The 19,480-nt window shown below is 42.1% G+C and overlaps 1 protein-coding gene across 1 annotated transcript in view; it reads left to right on the top strand.

The window, feature by feature from the left end:
- LOC110527678 (inaD-like protein) overlaps positions 1–19,480 on the top strand; it is a 142,413-nt gene that overhangs the window by 118,240 nt on the left and 4,693 nt on the right. The window contains exon 17 of the mRNA XM_036989307.1: positions 18,330–18,539. Within this exon, the coding sequence (XP_036845202.1) occupies positions 18,330–18,539 (210 nt within the window). The remainder of the gene's footprint in view (positions 1–18,329; positions 18,540–19,480) is intronic.

The raw sequence follows: 19,480 nt of genomic DNA, 5'->3' as shown, positions 1-19,480 counted from the left end.
CTCTCCTTCCCTGTTCTTTCTCTTACTCTCCTTCCCTGTTCTTTCTCTTACTCTCCTTCCCTGTTCTTTCTCTCTCTCTCCTTCCATGTTCTCGCACTCTCTCTCTCTCCTTCCCTGTTCTCGCTCTCTCTCTCTCCTTCCCTGTTCTCTCTCTCGCTCTCTCCTTCCCTGTTTTCTCTCTCGCTCTCTCCTTCCCTGTTCTCTCTCTCCTTCCCTCTCCTTCCATGTTCTCTCTCTCCTTCCCTCTCCTTCCCTGTTCTCTCTCTCTCTCTCTCTCTCTCTCTCTCTCTCTCTCGCTCGCTTTCTCTCTCCTTCCCTGTTCTTTCTCGCTCTCTCTCCTTCCCCGTTCTCTCTTTCTCTCGCTCTCTCTTCTTCCCTGTTCTTTCTCACTCTCTTCTAATCCATCTCTCACTGCAAGCCGAGGCAGGCTGCCCTGGGCGAGAGGGTGAATTGATTTTTCAGATCTGTATGAGTATCCGTTAGAGGCTTTAGGCTGATGAGACTGAATGGGATCCACTGTGCAGTCTGCAGCACCACTGTCTGTAGACACACTCTGGGCTGTAGTCTGCAGTACAGGAGGCTCTCTTTGTCTGTCTGCTGAACGAATGTTGGGGTCAGCAGCAACAGACACACACACACACACACAAATAATCACACAAACTATCCCTGCACAGTTCAATATAGTGCACAATACATTCAGCACACAATTTATGCCCCTAGGGCTATCGTTCGTTAAATGTTTAATTAGTACACACTGTTGTAAAAGGTTTTGCAACGGCATACGAAAATAAATGTTTCTTATTGGACGCGTTCCCGTTTCCCAGGACAACTTCTTTTAAATGTATGGAACGGACCTCATCATAGTGAGATGTCATGTCATGTGGCGTTACACCACGACCAGCGGCTGCAGCCCGGACACTTCCGAGGTCATTCTCTAGAAACATCACAGAAAGACCCAAATAACAATGTCTAGCTTCGCTGAGACAGCATGTCACGGTTGTCGTAAGAACCGGGACCAAGGCGCGGTGGATTTTGAGTTCCACATATTTATTCCAAAGTGAAACATAAGCCGAAACAATAAATCAAATAAACGAACAACGGAACGTGACTACGTGGTGCACAAACACGAAATAATATCCCACAAACACAGCTGGGAAAAATATCTACTTAAATATCATCCCCAATTAGTGACAATCATTCACCAACATAGGAAACATAAACTAGAACACAACATAGAAATGATAAACTAGAATACCCCCTAGTCACGCCCTGACCTACTACACCATAGAGAAACAAGGGCTCTCTGGTCGGGGCATGACACAGCATGCGTGTGACGGGGATCAGAGCTAACCATAGTGGGGAGGAGGGACCCCTCACCGGCACCTCTTAATGGAGATAAATGGCGGGGGGGTGCGCTTTTCAAACGGCCGTTTGGCGCAGTGGGCCCAGGCTTAGTTTTACTTCAGTGGTATCAGGTTTGACCCAGCTCTTCTTCTGACCCAGACATTTAAAAGTCCTTATTCTCTTGTTCTCCCCATTTTATTTTACTGAGTGGTGTAATCCGTGAAGTCATAGGATTTCTTTCTCTGTAAAGGATCTTGATTGAGGACCCTGTGTGTGCGTGTGCGCAGCTGAAAGTGTGTGTCTGCGTTCATTTGTTCAGTATCACTTGTTCCAATTAGGGATCAAAGGTCAACCTACTGTTTTAAAATCCTTTTACACACACTATGACCTGTATGCTGTTGGAATTGGCCTGTTCATTTCTATATGATGCAGACATTGCAAAAGTGCACTTTATACAACCAAATATTTGAGACAAAAAAGGGAAGCCCTTTGTGGTCTGTGACTACAGCCAAATGATATGTCTCAAAGGGCACCATCTTCCCTATATAGTGCACTCCTTTTGACCAGAGCCCTGTGGCCCCTGGTCAAAAGTACATAGGGAATAGGGTGCCATTTGGGACTCACTCAGACAAAATAACTGTACTTCCGACCTTGTCATAAACCAATGCTATGTTTAGTTTAGTTCTCCCTATATAAATCAGTGTGTGGCTACGTCCCCTTTGTTGGGACAAATGTACATTACCTATATGCCAAAATAAATCACTGGGAGAAGTAAGAAACCGAGAATTCAGTCTGAAACGGAATCCATTTTGAATTTTCGACCGGCAGTTGAAAAATAGCCTCACCTGCACATCAATACAGCGTTTAGTTCAGGACAAACATAAATCATCCTCTGTATTTGTTATTACTTAATTATACAGTTGTTACTGTAGCTCCGGTAGAATCCGGTCAAATAAATGTTATTTACGTAAGTGGTCGACTGGTAAATCGCTGAGTAAGTTAGATTGAATTGGATGACGATTAAAACGCATTGATATAGCAGATGGCTTCGTCACACACTGCAATGATAACCAGTAGTCCTAAGCACAGATCTAGGATCAGATAACCTAGCCCTAAGGTCTAGCCTTAACTATTAGGTAGGAGGATTAGATCTGAACCTTGGTCAGTTGTTAGGGGCAGCTGCTATGTTATTAAGTGTGGCTGTCTGGGGAAGTTATGAAACAGGTTCCCAGCATACACATATCCGTGATGTTGGAAGAGGTGTGTGTGTGTGTGTGTGTGTCTCCCTCTGTCTCTGTATGCCGTTCGAGCGCCTGTGTGTGTGTCTCCCTCTGTCTGTGTATGCCATTCGAGCGTGTGTGTGTGCATGCGTGTCTCCCTCTGTCTGTGTGTGCCGTTCGAGCGCCTGTGTGTGTCTCCCTCTGTCTGTGTGTGCCGTTCGAGCGCCTGTGTGTGTGTGTGTGTGTCTCCCTCTGTCTGTGTGTGCCGTTCGAGCGCCTGTGTGTGTGTGTGTGTCCCTCTGTCTGTGTGTGCCGTTCGAGCGCCTGTGTGTGTGTGTGTGTGTCTGCCGTCCGAGCGCCTGTGTGTGTCTCCCTCTGTCTGTGTGTGTGTCTCCCTCTGTCTGTGTGTGTGTCTCCCTCTGTCTGTGTGTGTGTCTCCCTCTGTCTGTGTCTGCCGTCCGAGCGCCTGTGTGTGTCTCCCTCTGTCTGTGTGTGTGTGTCTCCCTCTGTCTGTGTGTGTGTGTGTGTCTCCCTCTGTCTGTGTGTGTGTGTCTCCCTCTGTCTGTGTGTGTGTGTCTCCCTCTGTCTGTGCGTGTGTGTCTCCCTCTGTCTGTGCGTGTGTGTCTCCCTCTGTCTGTCTGTGTGTGCCAGGGTTTCTGTCAGGAAGTGTTAATTTACTGGACATTTGACAAACCATATGCATTGGTTGCGTAACCTGATTAGGACATCCACCCACGGTGCTCAGAAGATTATTGTCTTTCATATTAACAGAACATGCAAGTCGAGGATGCAACAATGTGCAGTCCTTCCTACACAATTCTGTTCCTACCGAACTGTGACTCCAATGCTTCCCACTGTTGAGTGTGATAAATCTAGCACCTACTACCATACTCTGTTCAAAGGCACTTACAGTGCATTCAGAAATTATTCAGACTCCTTGACTTTTTCCCCACATTTTGTTACCTTACAGCCTTATTCTAAAATGGATGCCATTCTTTTTTTCAGTCATCAATCTACACACAACACCCCATAATAACAAAGCAAGAAAAAGTCTGCAGGGAAGATGGGAGAATCTCCCCAAATACAGGTGTGCCAAGCTTGTAGCATCATTCCCCAAAATACTAGAGGCTTTAATCTGCCAAAGGTGCCTCAACAATGTACAGAGTAAAGGGTCTGAATAAATGTCTAAAAACATGTTTCTGCTTTGTTATTATGGGGTGTTGTGTGTAGATTGACGAGGGATTATTTAAAACAATTCAAATTCAATTAGAATGAGGCTATAACATAACAAAATGTGGAACCAGTCATGGGGTCTGAATAATTTCAGGATGCCCTGTAAATCTTTTGTCTGGCCCATTCACCCTCTGGATGGCTCACAATCCATGTTTCAATTGTCTCAGGGCTTAACAATCCTTCTTTAACCTGTCACCTCCGCTTCATCTACACTGATTGAAGTGGATTTAACAGGTGGTATTAATATGGATTCATGGCTTTCCCCATGCATTGACCTGGTCTGTCACGGAAAGGCCGTTGTTCCTAGTGTTTTGTACACTGTGTCCTGTGTATTCACGCCCCTTAACTTTTTCCACATTTTGTTGTGTTACGGCCTAAATTTAAATGGATTTAAATTGAGATTGTGTATTGCCTCCCGAGTGGCGCAGTGGTCTGAGGCACTGCATCACTACAGGTCCTGGTTCAATCCCAGGCTGTGTTGCAGCCGGCCGCGGCCGGGTGACCCATGAGGCGGCACACAATTGGTCCAGCATCGTCCGGGTTACGGGAGGGTTTGGCCAGCCGGCTTGTCCCTGTCCAATCGCACTCTAGCGACTCCTGTGGCGGGCCGGGGACATGCACGTAGGCACAGTCACCAGGTGTACGGTGTTTCCTCCGACACATTGGTGCGGCTGGCTTCCGGGTTAAGTGGGCATTGTGTCAAGAAGCAGTGTGGCTTGGTGGGTTGTATTTCGGAGGACGCACGGCTCTCAACCTTCGCCTCCGTACGGGAGTTGCAGCGATGGGACAAGACTTTAACTACCAATTGGATATCATGAAATTGGGTAGAAAAGGGGGGTATTTAAAGTAAATAAAAATACATTAAAAACATATTTTAAAATCATTGATTGTGTCACTGGCCTACACACACAGGACATTGAAAGTTTGAGTGACCTAGTTACAGTTTTGACTGCTGTCGGCTTGAGAATCTATGACAAGACTTACAAAATGGCTAACGAGCAGTGATCAACAACCAACTTGACAGATCTTAAAGAATTTTAAAAAGAATAATGTGCAAATATTGTACAATCCAGGTGTGCCAAGTCTTAGAGACAAAAAACCTCACAGCTCTAATCGCTGCCAAAGGTGATTCTGAAATGTGTTGACTCAATGGAGTGAATACTTATGGTACTGCATGTCAAACTAACATAAGCATTTTTCAATGGTAGGTCACGTCCCCTAGTGCACTATAAAGGGAATAAGGGGCCATTTATAGGGCAGAGGCGTAATGTTCCTTCTCCCCTTTGGTGAAGCAAAAGCTTTCATCTCAAACACCCTCGCCAAACGCTCCAGTTCAAAGGGCTAACTGGGATCTTAGCTAGCCGCTCTGCTTATCTCGTTTTCGGTCACTGCTAGTGGCTAGGTCATCCACCACGCTCCTCTCAGCCTATGCTGTGTCCCAAACGGGCCCCTATTCGCTACGTAGTGTACTACTTTTGACCAGAGGGAATAGGAGGACCATGTGGGGAGGACCATGTGGAACTCGTTGTTCTCCTCCAGAGACCAGGACAAAAAACAAACCCAAAGAAACATCCAGGCTGAGATGGATGAGAGAAGGAGAGAGCGAGAGAGGAGATGAATAGAGCGAGAGAGCAAGAGTTCCAGGAATTGCGCTGAGGGAGATTTGCAGACGAGCTGAAGCGTTGCCTACACAGAGAGACAGGCGGACAGAGAGACAGTAGTGGAGCAGACGGTCGGACAGACAGACAGTAGTGGAGCAGACGGTTGGACGGAGAGACAGACAGTAGTGGAGCAGACGGTCGGACAGACAGACAGTAGTGGAGCAGACGGTCGGACAGACAGACAGTAGTGGAGCAGACGGTCGGACAGACAGCTCCAGATTGACCATCTGTCAGTCTTACATCATGGCCCACCGTCTCACTACTTCCACCACAGCCCCACTTTTCTCCACACGGAGGCCCTGGCTGGAACACACAGCCTATGGCCCATACTCAAGAGCTGGGACAATAAACCCAAAATTAAAACGACCATACCGATCACTTAAGCAGGCAATTTTCTGATTATTGTTCTTCAGCTCTTCTCATGCTTTTCTTATGTACACACAGTGAAAACCTTCTGCAATTTAGCCCAATTTCTCCCTTTCACTGTAGAGAAAATTGCATCACCCAGCACCATAAACCCACTGCTGACGTTGTCATTGGCTACGTCCCAAATGGTACCGTCCCAAATGGCACCCTATTCAATTCATAGTGAAGTGCACTTCATGGGTAGTAGGGTGCAATTTGAGATTCAACCATTCTTTTTGAATCATAACTGACCTCAAGGTTGTTACATGGAAAGCAGCTGTTCCCTTTACAGAACCCCCCTCTAAACCCCTCCAACCCGATGAGACACTATTTTATATAGAGCCTTAAATCTCCTGCGCACTCCAGCAGAAACATAAATAAGAAATGTCCGATTTATTTCAAACTGACAGGCTTGAGAATCCATATTGGATGCGATGGGCTCGCTGTGCCGCGGCCTGCAGTTTCTCTCTCTCTCTCTCTCTCTCTGTCCCTCTCTGTCCCTCTCTCCCTCACTCTCTCTCTCTGTCCCTCTCTCCCTCTCGCTTTTTCTCTCTCACTCTCTTTCTGTCCCTCTCGCTCTCTCTGTCCCTCTCTCCCTCTCGCTTTCTCTCTGTCCCTGTCGCTCTCTCTGTCCCTCTCGCTCTCTCTGTCGCTCTTTTTCATTGACATGCTATGTTGCCATCTGTGGGCCCTAGTCCCCCCCCCCCCCCCCCACACACACACACAAACTCAACCTCACGTCCCATTCCCTACTTTAAGAGCCACTCTGCTGACATCTCCGGCCCTGTGGGGGGTGTGTGTGTTTCTTGTGTGTGTTTTCTTTGTGTGTGCCTGCCTGTGTGTGTGACTGTGGTGAGGCGAAGTGATGTGAATCACTCTTGGCTGAAACGCAGGACAATGTGTCCTGTGTCTCTGGAAAGGACCAGCTGGAGTACAACTTACTTGTATACAAGTACAAATACCCCCTTCTTCTTCATCCTCTACTTCTTCATCATCCTCTACTTCTTCATCCTCTGCTTCTTCTTCTTCATCCTCTACTTCTTCTTCATCCTCTACTTCTTCTTCTTCTTCATCCTCTACTTCTTCTTCATCCTCTACTTCTTCTTCATCCTCTACTTCTTCTTCATCCTCTACTTCTTCTTCATCCTCTACTTCTTCTTCATCCTCTACTTCTTCTTCTTCATCCTCTTCTTCTTCATCCTCTACTTCTTCATCCTCTACTTCTTCATCCTCTACTTCTTCTTCATCCTCTACTTCTTTTTCTTCTTCATCCTCTACTTCTTCTTCTTCATCCTCTTCTTCTTCTTCTTCTTCATCCTCTTCTTCTTCTTCTTCTTCTTCTTCTTCTTCATCCTCCTCTTCTTCTTCTTCATCCTCCTCTTCTTCTTCTTCATCCTCTACTTTTTCTTATTCTTCATCCTCTACTTCTTCTTCTTCATCCTCTACTTCTTTTTCTTCATCCTCTACTTCTTTTTCTTCATCCTCTACTTCTTTTTCTTCATCTTCTTCTTCTTCATCCTCTACTTCTTCTTCTTCTTCATCTTCTACTTCTTCTTCATCATCTACTTCTTCTTCATCCTCTTCTTCTTCTTCATCCTCTACTTCTTTTTCTTCATCCTCTTCTTCTTCATCCTCTACTTCTTCTTCATCCTCTACTTCTTCTTCTTCTTCTTCATCCTCTACTTCTTCTTCATCCTCTACTTCTTCTTCATCCTCTACTTCTTCTTCATCCTCTACTTTTTCTACTTCTTCTTCATCCTCTACTTCTTCTTCATCCTCTACTTTTTCTTCTTCTTCATCCTCTACTTTTTCTTCTTCTTCATCCTCTACTTCTTCTTCTTCTTCATCCTCTACTGCCTCTTCATCCTCCTCTACTTCTTCTTCTTCTTCATCCTCTACTTTTTCTTCTTCATCCTCTACTTTTTCTTCTTCTTCATCCTCTACTTCTTCTTCATCCTCTACTTCTTCTTCTTCATCCTCTACTTTTTCTTCTTCTTCATCCTCTACTTCTTCTTCTTCATCCTCTACTTCTTCTTCTTCATCATCTACTTTTTCTTCTTCTTCTTCATCCTCTACTTCTTCTTCTTCATCCTCTACTTCTTCTTCTTCATCCTCTACTTTTTCTTCTTCTTCTTCATCCTCTACTTCTTCTTCTTCATCCTCTACTTCTTCTTCTTCATCCTCTACTTCTTCTTCTTCTTCTTCATCCTCTTCTTCTTCTTCTTCATCCTCTACTTCTTCTTCTTCTTCATCCTCTACTTCTTCTTCATCCTCCTCTACTTCTTCTTCTTCATCCTCTACTTTTTCTTCTTCTTCATCCTCTACTTTTTCTTCTTCTTCATCCTCTACTTCTTCTTCTTCATCCTCTACTTCTTCTTCTTCTTCATCCTCTACTTCTTCTTCATCCTCTACCTCTTCTTCTTCTTCATCCTCTTCTTCTTCTTCTTCATCCTCTACTTTTTCTTCTTCTTCTTCATCCTCTACTTTTTCTTCTTCTTCATCCTCTACTTTTTCTTCTTCTTCATCCTCTACTTCTTCTTCATCCTCTACCTCTTCTTCTTCTTCATCCTCTTCTTCTTCTTCTTCATCCTCTACTTTTTCTTCTTCTTCTTCATCCTCTACTTCTTCTTCTTCATCCTCTACTTCTTCTTCTTCATCCTCTACTTTTTCTTCTTCTTCTTCATCCTCTACTTCTTCTTCTTCATCCTCTACTTCTTCTTCTTCATCCTCTACTTTTTCTTCTTCTTCTTCATCCTCTACTTCTTCTTCTTCATCCTCTACTTCTTCTACTTCTTCTTCATCCTCTACTTTTTCTTCTTCTTCATCCTCTACTTTTTCTTCTTCTTCATCCTCTACTTCTTCTTCTTCTTCATCCTCTACTTCTTCTTCATCCTCCTCTACTTCTTCTTCTTCTTCATCCTCTACTTTTTCTTCTTCTTCATCCTCTACTTTTTCTTCTTCTTCATCCTCTACTTCTTCTTCATCCTCTACTTCTTCTTCTTCATCCTCTACTTTTTCTTCTTCTTCATCCTCTACTTCTTCTTCTTCATCCTCTACTTCTTCTTCTTCATCCTCTACTTTTTCTTCTTTTCTTCATCCTCTACTTCTTCTTCTTCATCCTCTACTTCTTCTTCTTCATCCTCTACTTTTTCTTCTTCTTCTTCATCCTCTACTTCTTCTTCTTCATCCTCTACTTCTTCTTCTTCATCCTCTACTTCTTCTTCTTCTTCTTCATCCTCTTCTTCTTCTTCTTCATCCTCTACTTTTTCTTCTTCTTCTTCATCCTCTACTTCTTCTTCTTCATCCTCTACTTCTTCTTCTTCATCCTCTACTTTTTCTTCTTCTTCTTCATCCTCTACTTCTTCTTCTTCTTCTTCATCCTCTACTTTTTCTTCTTCTTCTTCATCCTCTACTTCTTCTTCTTCATCTTCATCCTCTACTTCTTCTTCTTCTTCTTCATCCTCTACTTCTTCTTCTTCTTCTTCATCCTCTACTTCTTCTTCTTCATCCTCTACTTCTTCTTCTTCATCCTCTACTTTTTCTTCTTCTTCTTCATCCTCTACTTTTTCTTCTTCTTCTTCATCCTCTACTTTTTCTTCTTCTTCATCCTCTTCTTCTTCTTCTTCATCCTCTACTTTTTCTTCTTCTTCTTCATCCTCTACTTCTTCTTCATCCTCTACTTTTTCTTCTTCTTCTTCATCCTCTACTTTTTCTTCTTCTTCATCCTCTTCTTCTTCTTCATCCTCTACTTCTTCTTCTTCTTTTTCATCCTCTACTTTTTCTTCTTCTTCTTCATCCTCTACTTCTTCTTCTTCTTCATCCTCTACTTTTTCTTCTTCTTCATCCTCTACTTCTTCTTCATCCTCTACTTCTTCTTCTTCATCCTCTACTTTTTCTTCTTCTTCATCCTCTACTTCTTCTTCATCCTCTACTTCTTCTTCTTCATCATCTACTTTTTCTTCTTCTTCTTCATCCTCTACTTCTTCTTCTTCATCCTCTACTTCTTCTTCTTCATCCTCTACTTTTTCTTCTTCTTCTTCATCCTCTACTTCTTCTTCTTCATCCTCTACTTCTTCTTCTTCATCCTCTACTTCTTCTTCTTCTTCTTCATCCTCTACTTCTTCTTCTTCTTCTTCATCCTCTACTTCTTCTTCTTCTTCATCCTCTACTTCTTCTTCTTCTTCATCCTCTACTTCTTCTTCATCCTCCTCTACTTCTTCTTCTTCATCCTCTACTTTTTCTTCTTCTTCATCCTCTACTTTTTCTTCTTCTTCATCCTCTACTTCTTCTTCTTCTTCTTCATCCTCTACTTCTTCTTCTTCTTCTTCATCCTCTACTTTTTCTTCTTCTTCATCCTCTACTTCTTCTTCATCCTCTACTTCTTCTTCTTCTTCATCCTCTACTTTTTCTTCTTCTTCATCCTCTACTTCTTCTTCATCCTCTACTTCTTCTTCTTCTTCATCCTCTTCTTCTTCTTCTTCATCCTCTACTTTTTCTTCTTCTTCTTCATCCTCTACTTCTTCTTCTTCATCCTCTACTTCTTCTTCTTCATCCTCTACTTTTTCTTCTTCTTCTTCATCCTCTACTTCTTCTTCTTCATCCTCTACTTCTTCTTCTTCATCCTCTACTTTTTCTTCTTCTTCTTCATCCTCTACTTCTTCTTCTTCATCCTCTACTTCTTCTACTTCTTCTTCATCCTCTACTTTTTCTTCTTCTTCATCCTCTACTTTTTCTTCTTCTTCATCCTCTACTTCTTCTTCTTCATCCTCTACTTCTTCTTCATCCTCCTCTACTTCTTCTTCTTCTTCATCCTCTACTTTTTCTTCTTCCTCATCCTCTACTTTTTCTTCTTCTTCATCCTCTACTTCTTCTTCATCCTCTACTTCTTCTTCTTCATCCTCTACTTTTTCTTCTTCTTCATCCTCTACTTCTTCTTCTTCATCCTCTACTTCTTCTTCATCCTCTACTTTTTCTTCTTCTTCTTCATCCTCTACTTCTTCTTCTTCATCCTCTACTTCTTCTTTTTCATCCTCTACTTTTTCTTCTTCTTCTTCATCCTCTACTTCTTCTTCTTCTTCATCCTCTACTTTTTCTTCTTCTTCTTCATCCTCTACTTTTTCTTCTTCTTCATCCTCTACTTCTTCTTCATCCTCTACTTCTTCTTCTTCATCCTCTACTTTTTCTTCTTCTTCATCCTCTACTTCTTCTTCTTCATCCTCTACTTCTTCTTCTTCATCATCTACTTTTTCTTCTTCTTCTTCATCCTCTACTTCTTCTTCTTCATCCTCTACTTCTTCTTCTTCATCCTCTACTTTTTCTTCTTCTTCTTCATCCTCTACTTCTTCTTCTTCATCCTCTACTTCTTCTTCTTCATCCTCTACTTCTTCTTCTTCTTCTTCATCCTCTACTTCTTCTTCTTCTTCATCCTCTTCTTCTTCTTCTTCATCCTCTACTTCTTCTTCTTCATCCTCTACTTTTTCTTCTTCTTCTTCATCCTCTACTTCTTCTTCTTCATCCTCTACTTCTTCTTCTTCATCCTCTACTTCTTCTTCTTCTTCTTCATCCTCTACTTCTTCTTCTTCTTCATCCTCTTCTTCTTCTTCTTCATCCTCTACTTTTTCTTCTTCTTCATCCTCTACTTTTTCTTCTTCTTCATCCTGTACTTCTTCTTCATCCTCTACTTCTTCTCCTTCTTCATCCTCTTCTTCTTCTTCTTCATCCTCTACTTTTTCTTCTTCTTCTTCATCCTCTACTTCTTCTTCTTCATCCTCTACTTCTTCTTCTTCATCCTCTACTTTTTCTTCTTCTTCTTCATCCTCTACTTCTTCTTCTTCATCCTCTACTTCTTCTTCTTCATCCTCTACTTTTTCTTCTTCTTCTTCATCCTCTACTTCTTCTTCTTCATCCTCTACTTCTTCTACTTCTTCTTCATCCTCTACTTTTTCTTCTTCTTCATCCTCTACTTTTTCTTCTTCTTCATCCTCTACTTCTTCTTCTTCTTCATCCTCTACTTCTTCTTCATCCTCCTCTACTTCTTCTTCTTCTTCATCCTCTACTTTTTCTTCTTCTTCATCCTCTACTTTTTCTTCTTCTTCATCCTCTACTTCTTCTTCATCCTCTACTTCTTCTTCTTCATCCTCTACTTTTTCTTCTTCTTCATCCTCTACTTCTTCTTCTTCATCCTCTACTTCTTCTTCTTCATCCTCTACTTTTTCTTCTTCTTCTTCATCCTCTACTTCTTCTTCTTCATCCTCTACTTCTTCTTCTTCATCCTCTACTTTTTCTTCTTCTTCTTCATCCTCTACTTCTTCTTCTTCATCCTCTACTTCTTCTTCTTCTTCTTCATCCTCTACTTCTTCTTCTTCTTCTTCATCCTCTTCTTCTTCTTCTTCATCCTCTACTTTTTCTTCTTCTTCTTCATCCTCTACTTCTTCTTCTTCATCCTCTACTTCTTCTTCTTCATCCTCTACTTTTTCTTCTTCTTCTTCATCCTCTACTTCTTCTTCTTCTTCTTCATCCTCTACTTTTTCTTCTTCTTCTTCATCCTCTACTTCTTCTTCTTCATCTTCATCCTCTACTTCTTCTTCTTCTTCTTCATCCTCTACTTCTTCTTCTTCTTCTTCATCCTCTACTTCTTCTTCTTCATCCTCTACTTCTTCTTCTTCATCCTCTACTTTTTCTTCTTCTTCTTCATCCTCTACTTTTTCTTCTTCTTCTTCATCCTCTACTTTTTCTTCTTCTTCATCCTCTTCTTCTTCTTCTTCATCCTCTACTTTTTCTTCTTCTTCTTCATCCTCTACTTCTTCTTCTTCATCCTCTACTTCTTCTTCTTCATCCTCTACTTTTTCTTCTTCTTCTTCATCCTCTACTTTTTCTTCTTCTTCATCCTCTTCTTCTTCTTCATCCTCTACTTCTTCTTCTTCTTTTTCATCCTCTACTTTTTCTTCTTCTTCTTCATCCTCTACTTTTTCTTCTTCTTCTTCATCCTCTACTTTTTCTTCTTCTTCTTCATCCTCTACTTCTTCTTCTTCTTCATCCTCTACTTTTTCTTCTTCTTCTTCATCCTCTACTTTTTCTTCTTCTTCTTCATCCTCTACTTCTTCTTCTTCTTCATCCTCTACTTCTTCTTCTTCTTCATCCTCTACTTTTTCTTCGTCATCCTCTACTTCTTCTTCTTCATCCTCTACTTCTTCTTCATCCTCTACTTCTTCTTCTTCTTCTTCATCCTCTACTTTTTCTTCTTCTTCTTCATCCTCTACTTTTTCTTCTTCATCCTCTACTTTTTCTTCTTCTTCTTCATCCTCTACTTCTTCTTCTTCTTCTTCATCCTCTACTTTTTCTTCTTCTTCTTCATCCTCTACTTCTTCTTCTTCATCCTCTACTTTTTCTTCTTCTTCTTCATCCTCTACTTTTTCTTCTTCATCCTCTACTTCTTCTTCTTCATCCTCTACTTTTTCTTCTTCTTCTTCATCCTCTACTTCTTCTTCTTCATCCTCTACTTCTTCTTCTTCATCCTCTACTTTTTCTTCTTCATCCTCTTCTTCTTTTTCTTCATCTTCTTCTTCTTCTTCTTCATCCTCTACTTCTTCTTCATCTTCTTCTTCTTCTTCTTCATCCTCTACTTTTTCTTCTTCTTCATCCTCTACTTCTTTTTCTTCATCATCATCTTCTTCTTTTTCTTCATCCTCTACTTCTTTTTCTTCATCTTCTTCTTCTTCTTCTTCTTCATCCTCTACTTCTTCTTCTTCATCCTCTACTTTTTCTTCTTCTTCTTCATCCTCTACTTCTTCTTCTTCATCCTCTACTTTTTCTTCTTCATCCTCTACTTCTTCTTCTTCATCCTCTACTTTTTCTTCTTCATCCTCTACTTCTTCTTCTTCATCCTCTACTTTTTCTTCTTCTTCTTCATCCTCTACTTCTTCTTCTTCTTCATCCTCTACTTCTTCTTCTTCATCCTCTACTTCTTCTTCTTCTTCTTCATCCTCTACTTTTTCTTCTTCTTCTTCATCCTCTACTTCTTCTTCTTCTTCATCCTCTACTTCTTCTTCTTCATCCTCTACTTCTTCTTCTTCATCCTCTACTTCTTCTTCTTCATCCTCTACTTCTTCTTCTTCATCCTCTACTTCTTCTTCATCCTCTACTTTTTCTTCTTCTTCTTCATCCTCTACTTCTTCTTCTTCTTCATCCTCTACTTTTTCTTCTTCTTCATCCTCTACTTCTTCTTCTTCTTCATCCTCTACTTCTTCTTCTTCATCATCCTCTACTTCTTCTTCTTCATCCTCTACTTTTTCTTCTTCTTCATCCTCTACTTCTTCTTCATCCTCCTCTACTTCTTCTTCTTCTTCATCCTCTACTTCTTCTTCTTCTTCATCCTCTACTACTTATTCTTCTTCATCCTCTACTTCTTCTTCTTCTTCATCCTCTACTACTTCTTCTTCTTCTTCATCCTCTACTACTTCTTCTTCATCCTCTACTTCGCCGTTACACTGGATCCCAGTGTTTGTGTTCTCCTTTCCAGCAGCCTCAGTTCTCCTCTTCCCCTAAATCCTCTCTTAACTCACTCTCTCTCTCTACTCACTCACTCACTCACTCACTCTCACCTCTCTCTCTTTAAATTTCAATTCCATTTGTTTTATTGGCATGACGTAACAATGTACATATTGCCAAAGCTAATTTTGGAAATGTACAATATTAAAATAATAATAATCAATATTGTCAATGGGACAACGCTACAAATATAATCATGGGTCAAAATAACCATACATTGAACAATAACAATAAGCACAGAGGTCATGTGCAAGTTGGTTGGTCTGTCAGACACTGTCCCGGTCGCAGTTGTAACTTGTTCTCAACTGGCCGACCTGGTTAAATAAAGGTGAAATAAAGTCAGATCTAGATGTGGCCACTCTGGAACCAGGTTGCTTGGCATGCAGCACATACATGTGTGCAGGCTTGTGCAAGTGTGCGTGTGCGCGTGTGCGTGTGTGTGTGTGTGTGTGCGCCCTGAACGTGACTCCCATTGAGCTGCAACCAAACACACACACACACACATGCATGAACGTAGCCACACACACACACACATAAATGAACGTAGCCACACACACACACTCCCTTTCTCTGCTGCTTCCATGGACAGAGTCATGATGGTAATGACTTGTATCTTCCCATACTGGTACCTAACTCTCCCCACTAATTACACTTGTATAGCTTTAGTTTTTATATAAATAACCACTTGTTAATCACTTTTATATCGTGATCGTCACATTAAAAGCCGCCCATATGGGTCGTCTAATATATTGTGTGAGGCATTAAATTGGTGCTGAATTACAGTTTTATGGCGCAGGCTGTCCAGGCCGTGATTGATACCAGTGACACTTGGCCTGAGAGGGGATGTGTGGCTGTTTTTGGCCATTCCATAAATGTACCTAACTCTCTGTAGGATGGTGATGGAACGAGCAGAGCTTTCTGCTAGTGCTCTCAACTTCCCCATGGCTCAGCATAGGGCCAGGCTAGCAAGTAACCCAGACCTGGGTGTGGAAAGGGTTTTTCTTTTAAATAGTTTAGGTTTGCTTCATTTATCTTAGTGGGTTTGCACTTTGGGGGTATTCCATTGGTTCCATTATGCTGCGGCAAGCTAGGCCAATATCAAAGATCACAAAAACTGTTTTCGACCCAGGTCTGATAGAAAACGTGTGGGTTTGATGCATTCCCACCGTGCCAATCCTTTTTCCTGTTGCATTCCTATACTGATGCTGTAGTGAGACACACACACACACACAAACACACTCATGAACACACACACAAACACACTCATGAACACACAGACAGGACGCGTGCATGCACGAACACACACATGAACGTAGCCACACACACACACACTCGTGAACACACACAGGTTGCGTGCATGCACGAACACACACACACACACACAGAGCAACTGTTTCTCCCCAGATCAGCTCCATTCACCTCCTTTGCTTTATTGGCGATGGACTGTTCAAGGACACGGCTAATGTTGCTAGTGGTTACTGTTAGCGAAGTGACCCGTCAGAAACCTGTCACATTTTGTGTGAAAGACAGACCCAGAGACATCTTTTCTGGAACTGCTGTTTCTTCTCCACGTGCGTGCGTCTTCTCCACGTGCGTGCGTCTTCTCCACGGGCGTGCGTCTTCTCCACGTGCGTGCGTCTTGTCCACGTGCGTCTTCTCCACGTGTGTGTGCCTTACTGTTTGTCAGTGTCAACGCGTGAGTGTCAACATGCTTGTGACTGTGTGTGTGCTTGTGACTCTCGTTCTTTGTCTATGTCTCTCATTCTTTCACTCCCCTCTCTTTCTTTCTCTCGGTCTTTCTCTCTTTCTTTCTTTTTCTGTCTTTCTTTTCTTTCTCTTGCTATCAGTCTCTCTCTTCTTGTCCCCCTGTTCTCCATCCTTCTGACTCGGTTAACTACGGTAGCTATCTTGCCTTGTTTTAGAGTCCTGTTTATCTCTTTTTAAACTTGTCATGATATACTTAATCAGCACCAGACTGTTTTTAGACCTTGACATAGCAGTGTTTCAGCGTCTACACTCTTAGACCAGTCGTCGGAGGCCTGATTGGTGTCACGCTTTTGCCCCAGTCCCAGCTGACACACCTCAATCCAATAATCACCTCATCATCATCAGCTGTGTTTTCTAGGGATGTGGACAAAGTGTGACGTCTCTCCGTCCCCTGAGGACTGGAGTTGCCCATCCCTGTTTTAGATGATGTGTTATATGTTTTAGACAATAAAAGTGTGACGTCTCTCCGTCCCCTGAGGACTGGAGTTGCCCATCCCTGTCGTAGGTTATGTGTTTTAGACAATAAAAGTGTGACATCTCTCCGTCCCCTGAGGACTGGAGTTGCCCATCCCTGTCGTAGATGATGTGTTTTAGACAATAAAAGTGTGACATCTCTCCGTCCCCTGAGGACTGGAGTTGCCCATCCCTGTCGTAGGTTATGTGTTTTAGACAATAAAAGTGTGACATCTCTCCGTCCCCTGAGGACTGGAGTTGCCCATCCCTGTCGTAGATGATGTGTTTTAGACAATAAAAAACAACGTGCTGCTTTATTTATTCACCTGTCCAAGGTGTGTGATACGGTTCACCATTTCTTACTTGTTCAAAGGTTGTCTGAGATAGGTGTAAATCAGGCATGTTACAATTGGTTCAAGAGCGGACAGGACACAATGTGTGCTTACTGATGGCATCAATTCTAGTGTCCTCAATATTATGAAACGTTTTTGGGCCTGTTCTCATCACTATTTCTGTAAATAATATTGGTCTGTCTGATAAAACCTGTAACATTCATCTCTATGTGGATCCTATAGTTATTTACTTCTGTGCCATTCATGACCTTCAGCATGGTTTTGACTCAATACAAAAATCACTCATCTTAAATTTGTGCTAAATGCTAATAAAACCAAGTTTATGTTGTTCTCTAGGTCTCATATTTGCAGATTGAAAGGACCCCAAATTGACAAAGTTCCCTATTATAAGTACTTGGATTGCCGATTAAACTCTCTTTTAAAACACACGTTGAAAAATGGACAAAAAGGCTGAGTTAAGATTGGTTTCTTTTATAGAAATAAATCATGCCTCACTTTGGAAAGTAGAAGGAAGGACAGCCTGTTTTCAAATCAAATGAAATGTTATTAGTCACATGCGCCGAATACAACAGTGAAATGCTTACATAGAAGCCCCTAACCAACAACGCAGTTAAAAAAAATACCAATAAGAACAAGAAATAAAAGTAACAAGTAGTTAAAGAGCAGCAGTAAAACAACAATAGCGAGACAATATACAGGCGGTACTGGTACAGAGGGCATACCGGGGTTCCTTTGAAACCATTGTATTGTCTATTACACTGCGTTTTGTATAGTTCTGTTGCCGGGGAGTCTTTGGCTACCAGAAGGGCCCAGCATTGGCTACGTTTTGTATATAAATCGGTTCTTCAGATTACTACCTCATTTAACGTTTAAATTGGGGATCCAACCATTTTCAGATCTGCTCGGGATCTCGGGACTGGCTGATCTGCTCTCAGGACTGGCTGATCTGCTTTCGGGACTGGCTGATCTGCTCTCGGGTCTGGCTGTTTCTGGAGGTCCCGCGGGTCTCCACTGACCTGAGGAAAAGTGCTTTTAGATTGTATGCCCCCAGCTCATGGGATGGCCTTCAAATTGAAATTAGACTTGCTTGTTTAGATGGAGTGTAAGGAAGGTGATATGTAATAGTTGTTTGTTTTGATTCATCATGTTGTATTCATTGTGTTGGTATTATCTTTCATGATGTGTATTAAATTGTGTGTGTTCATGTTCACATGCTTCTCTTGTAAATGACACCCTTGTCTCGGTAGTGACCCATCCTCAATAAAAAGAATAAAAAACGTATCTCCACCTGCTCTCTCTGTCCATGGACTCTAACGTGTTTCTACTTCCTGTGTTGCCCTCTGCAGGACCCTCTGGACAGGGCAGGCTCGGTCATCGTCATCCACTCCCTGGTGCCCGGCAGTGTGGCAGAGCGCCATGGGTACATGCTCCCCGGGGACCAGCTGGTGTTTGTCAACGACACCTACCTGGACACGGTGAGCCTGTCCCAGGCAGTGGAGGTGCTGAATGCTGCCCCATCTGGAACAGTCTACCTGGGCATCCGCAAGCCACTGGTGGTACGTGAGAGATCAGGGTCTTTACTTACTTGATTTGGGAGATGTTTTTTAAACAATACAACTTCATTGTCCCAAAGGAAGATGAATTTGACAGAGATGATCCACACATTTATTCAACCATTTCAAAAGGTTTCTTTGTCTTTTTGATTTTGTGCGTCTATTTCTTGTTTCTTTGTTTTACTTTTCCCAATGCAAGCAATTGTCTGGATTTCCTTATATATATATATATATATATATATATATATATATATATATATATATATATACTGCTCAAAAAAATAAAGGCAACACAATGTAACTCCAAGTCAATCACACTTCTGTGAAATCAAACTGTCCACTTAGGAAGCAACACTGATTGACAATACATTTCACATGCTGTTGTGCAAATGGAATAGACAACAGGTGGAAATTATAGGCAATTAGCAAGACACCCCCAATAAAGGAGTGGTTCTGCAGGTGGTGACCACAGACCACTTCTCAGTTCCTATGCTTCCTGGCTGATGTTTTGGTCACTTTTGAATGCTGGCGGTGCTTTCACTCTAGTGTTAGCATGAGACAGAGTCTACAACCCACACAAGTGGCTCAGGTAGTGCAGCTCATCCAGGATGGCACATCAATGCGAGCTGTGGCAAGAAGGTTTGCTGTGTCGATCAGCTTAGTGTCCAGAGCATGGAGGCGCTACCAGGAGACAGGCCAGTACATCAGGAGACGTGGAGGAGGCCGTAGGAGGGCAAAATACACTGAATGTACAAAACATTAGGAACATCCTCCTAATATTGAGTTGCACCCCCGTTTGTCCTCAGAACAGCCTCAATTTGTTGGGGCATGGACTCTACAAGGTGTCAAGAGTTCCACAGGGATGCTGGCCCCCATGTTGGCTCCAATGCTTACCACAGTTGTGTCAAGTTGGCTGGATGTCCTTTCATCTACACTGATTGAAG

This window comes from Oncorhynchus mykiss, chromosome 1 (genome assembly GCF_013265735.2).
Source record: "Oncorhynchus mykiss isolate Arlee chromosome 1, USDA_OmykA_1.1, whole genome shotgun sequence".
NCBI classification, from domain to species: Eukaryota; Metazoa; Chordata; class Actinopteri; order Salmoniformes; family Salmonidae; genus Oncorhynchus; species Oncorhynchus mykiss.
Note: the sequence above shows the minus strand (reverse complement) of the source record. Positions and strands in the feature narration are given on the sequence as shown.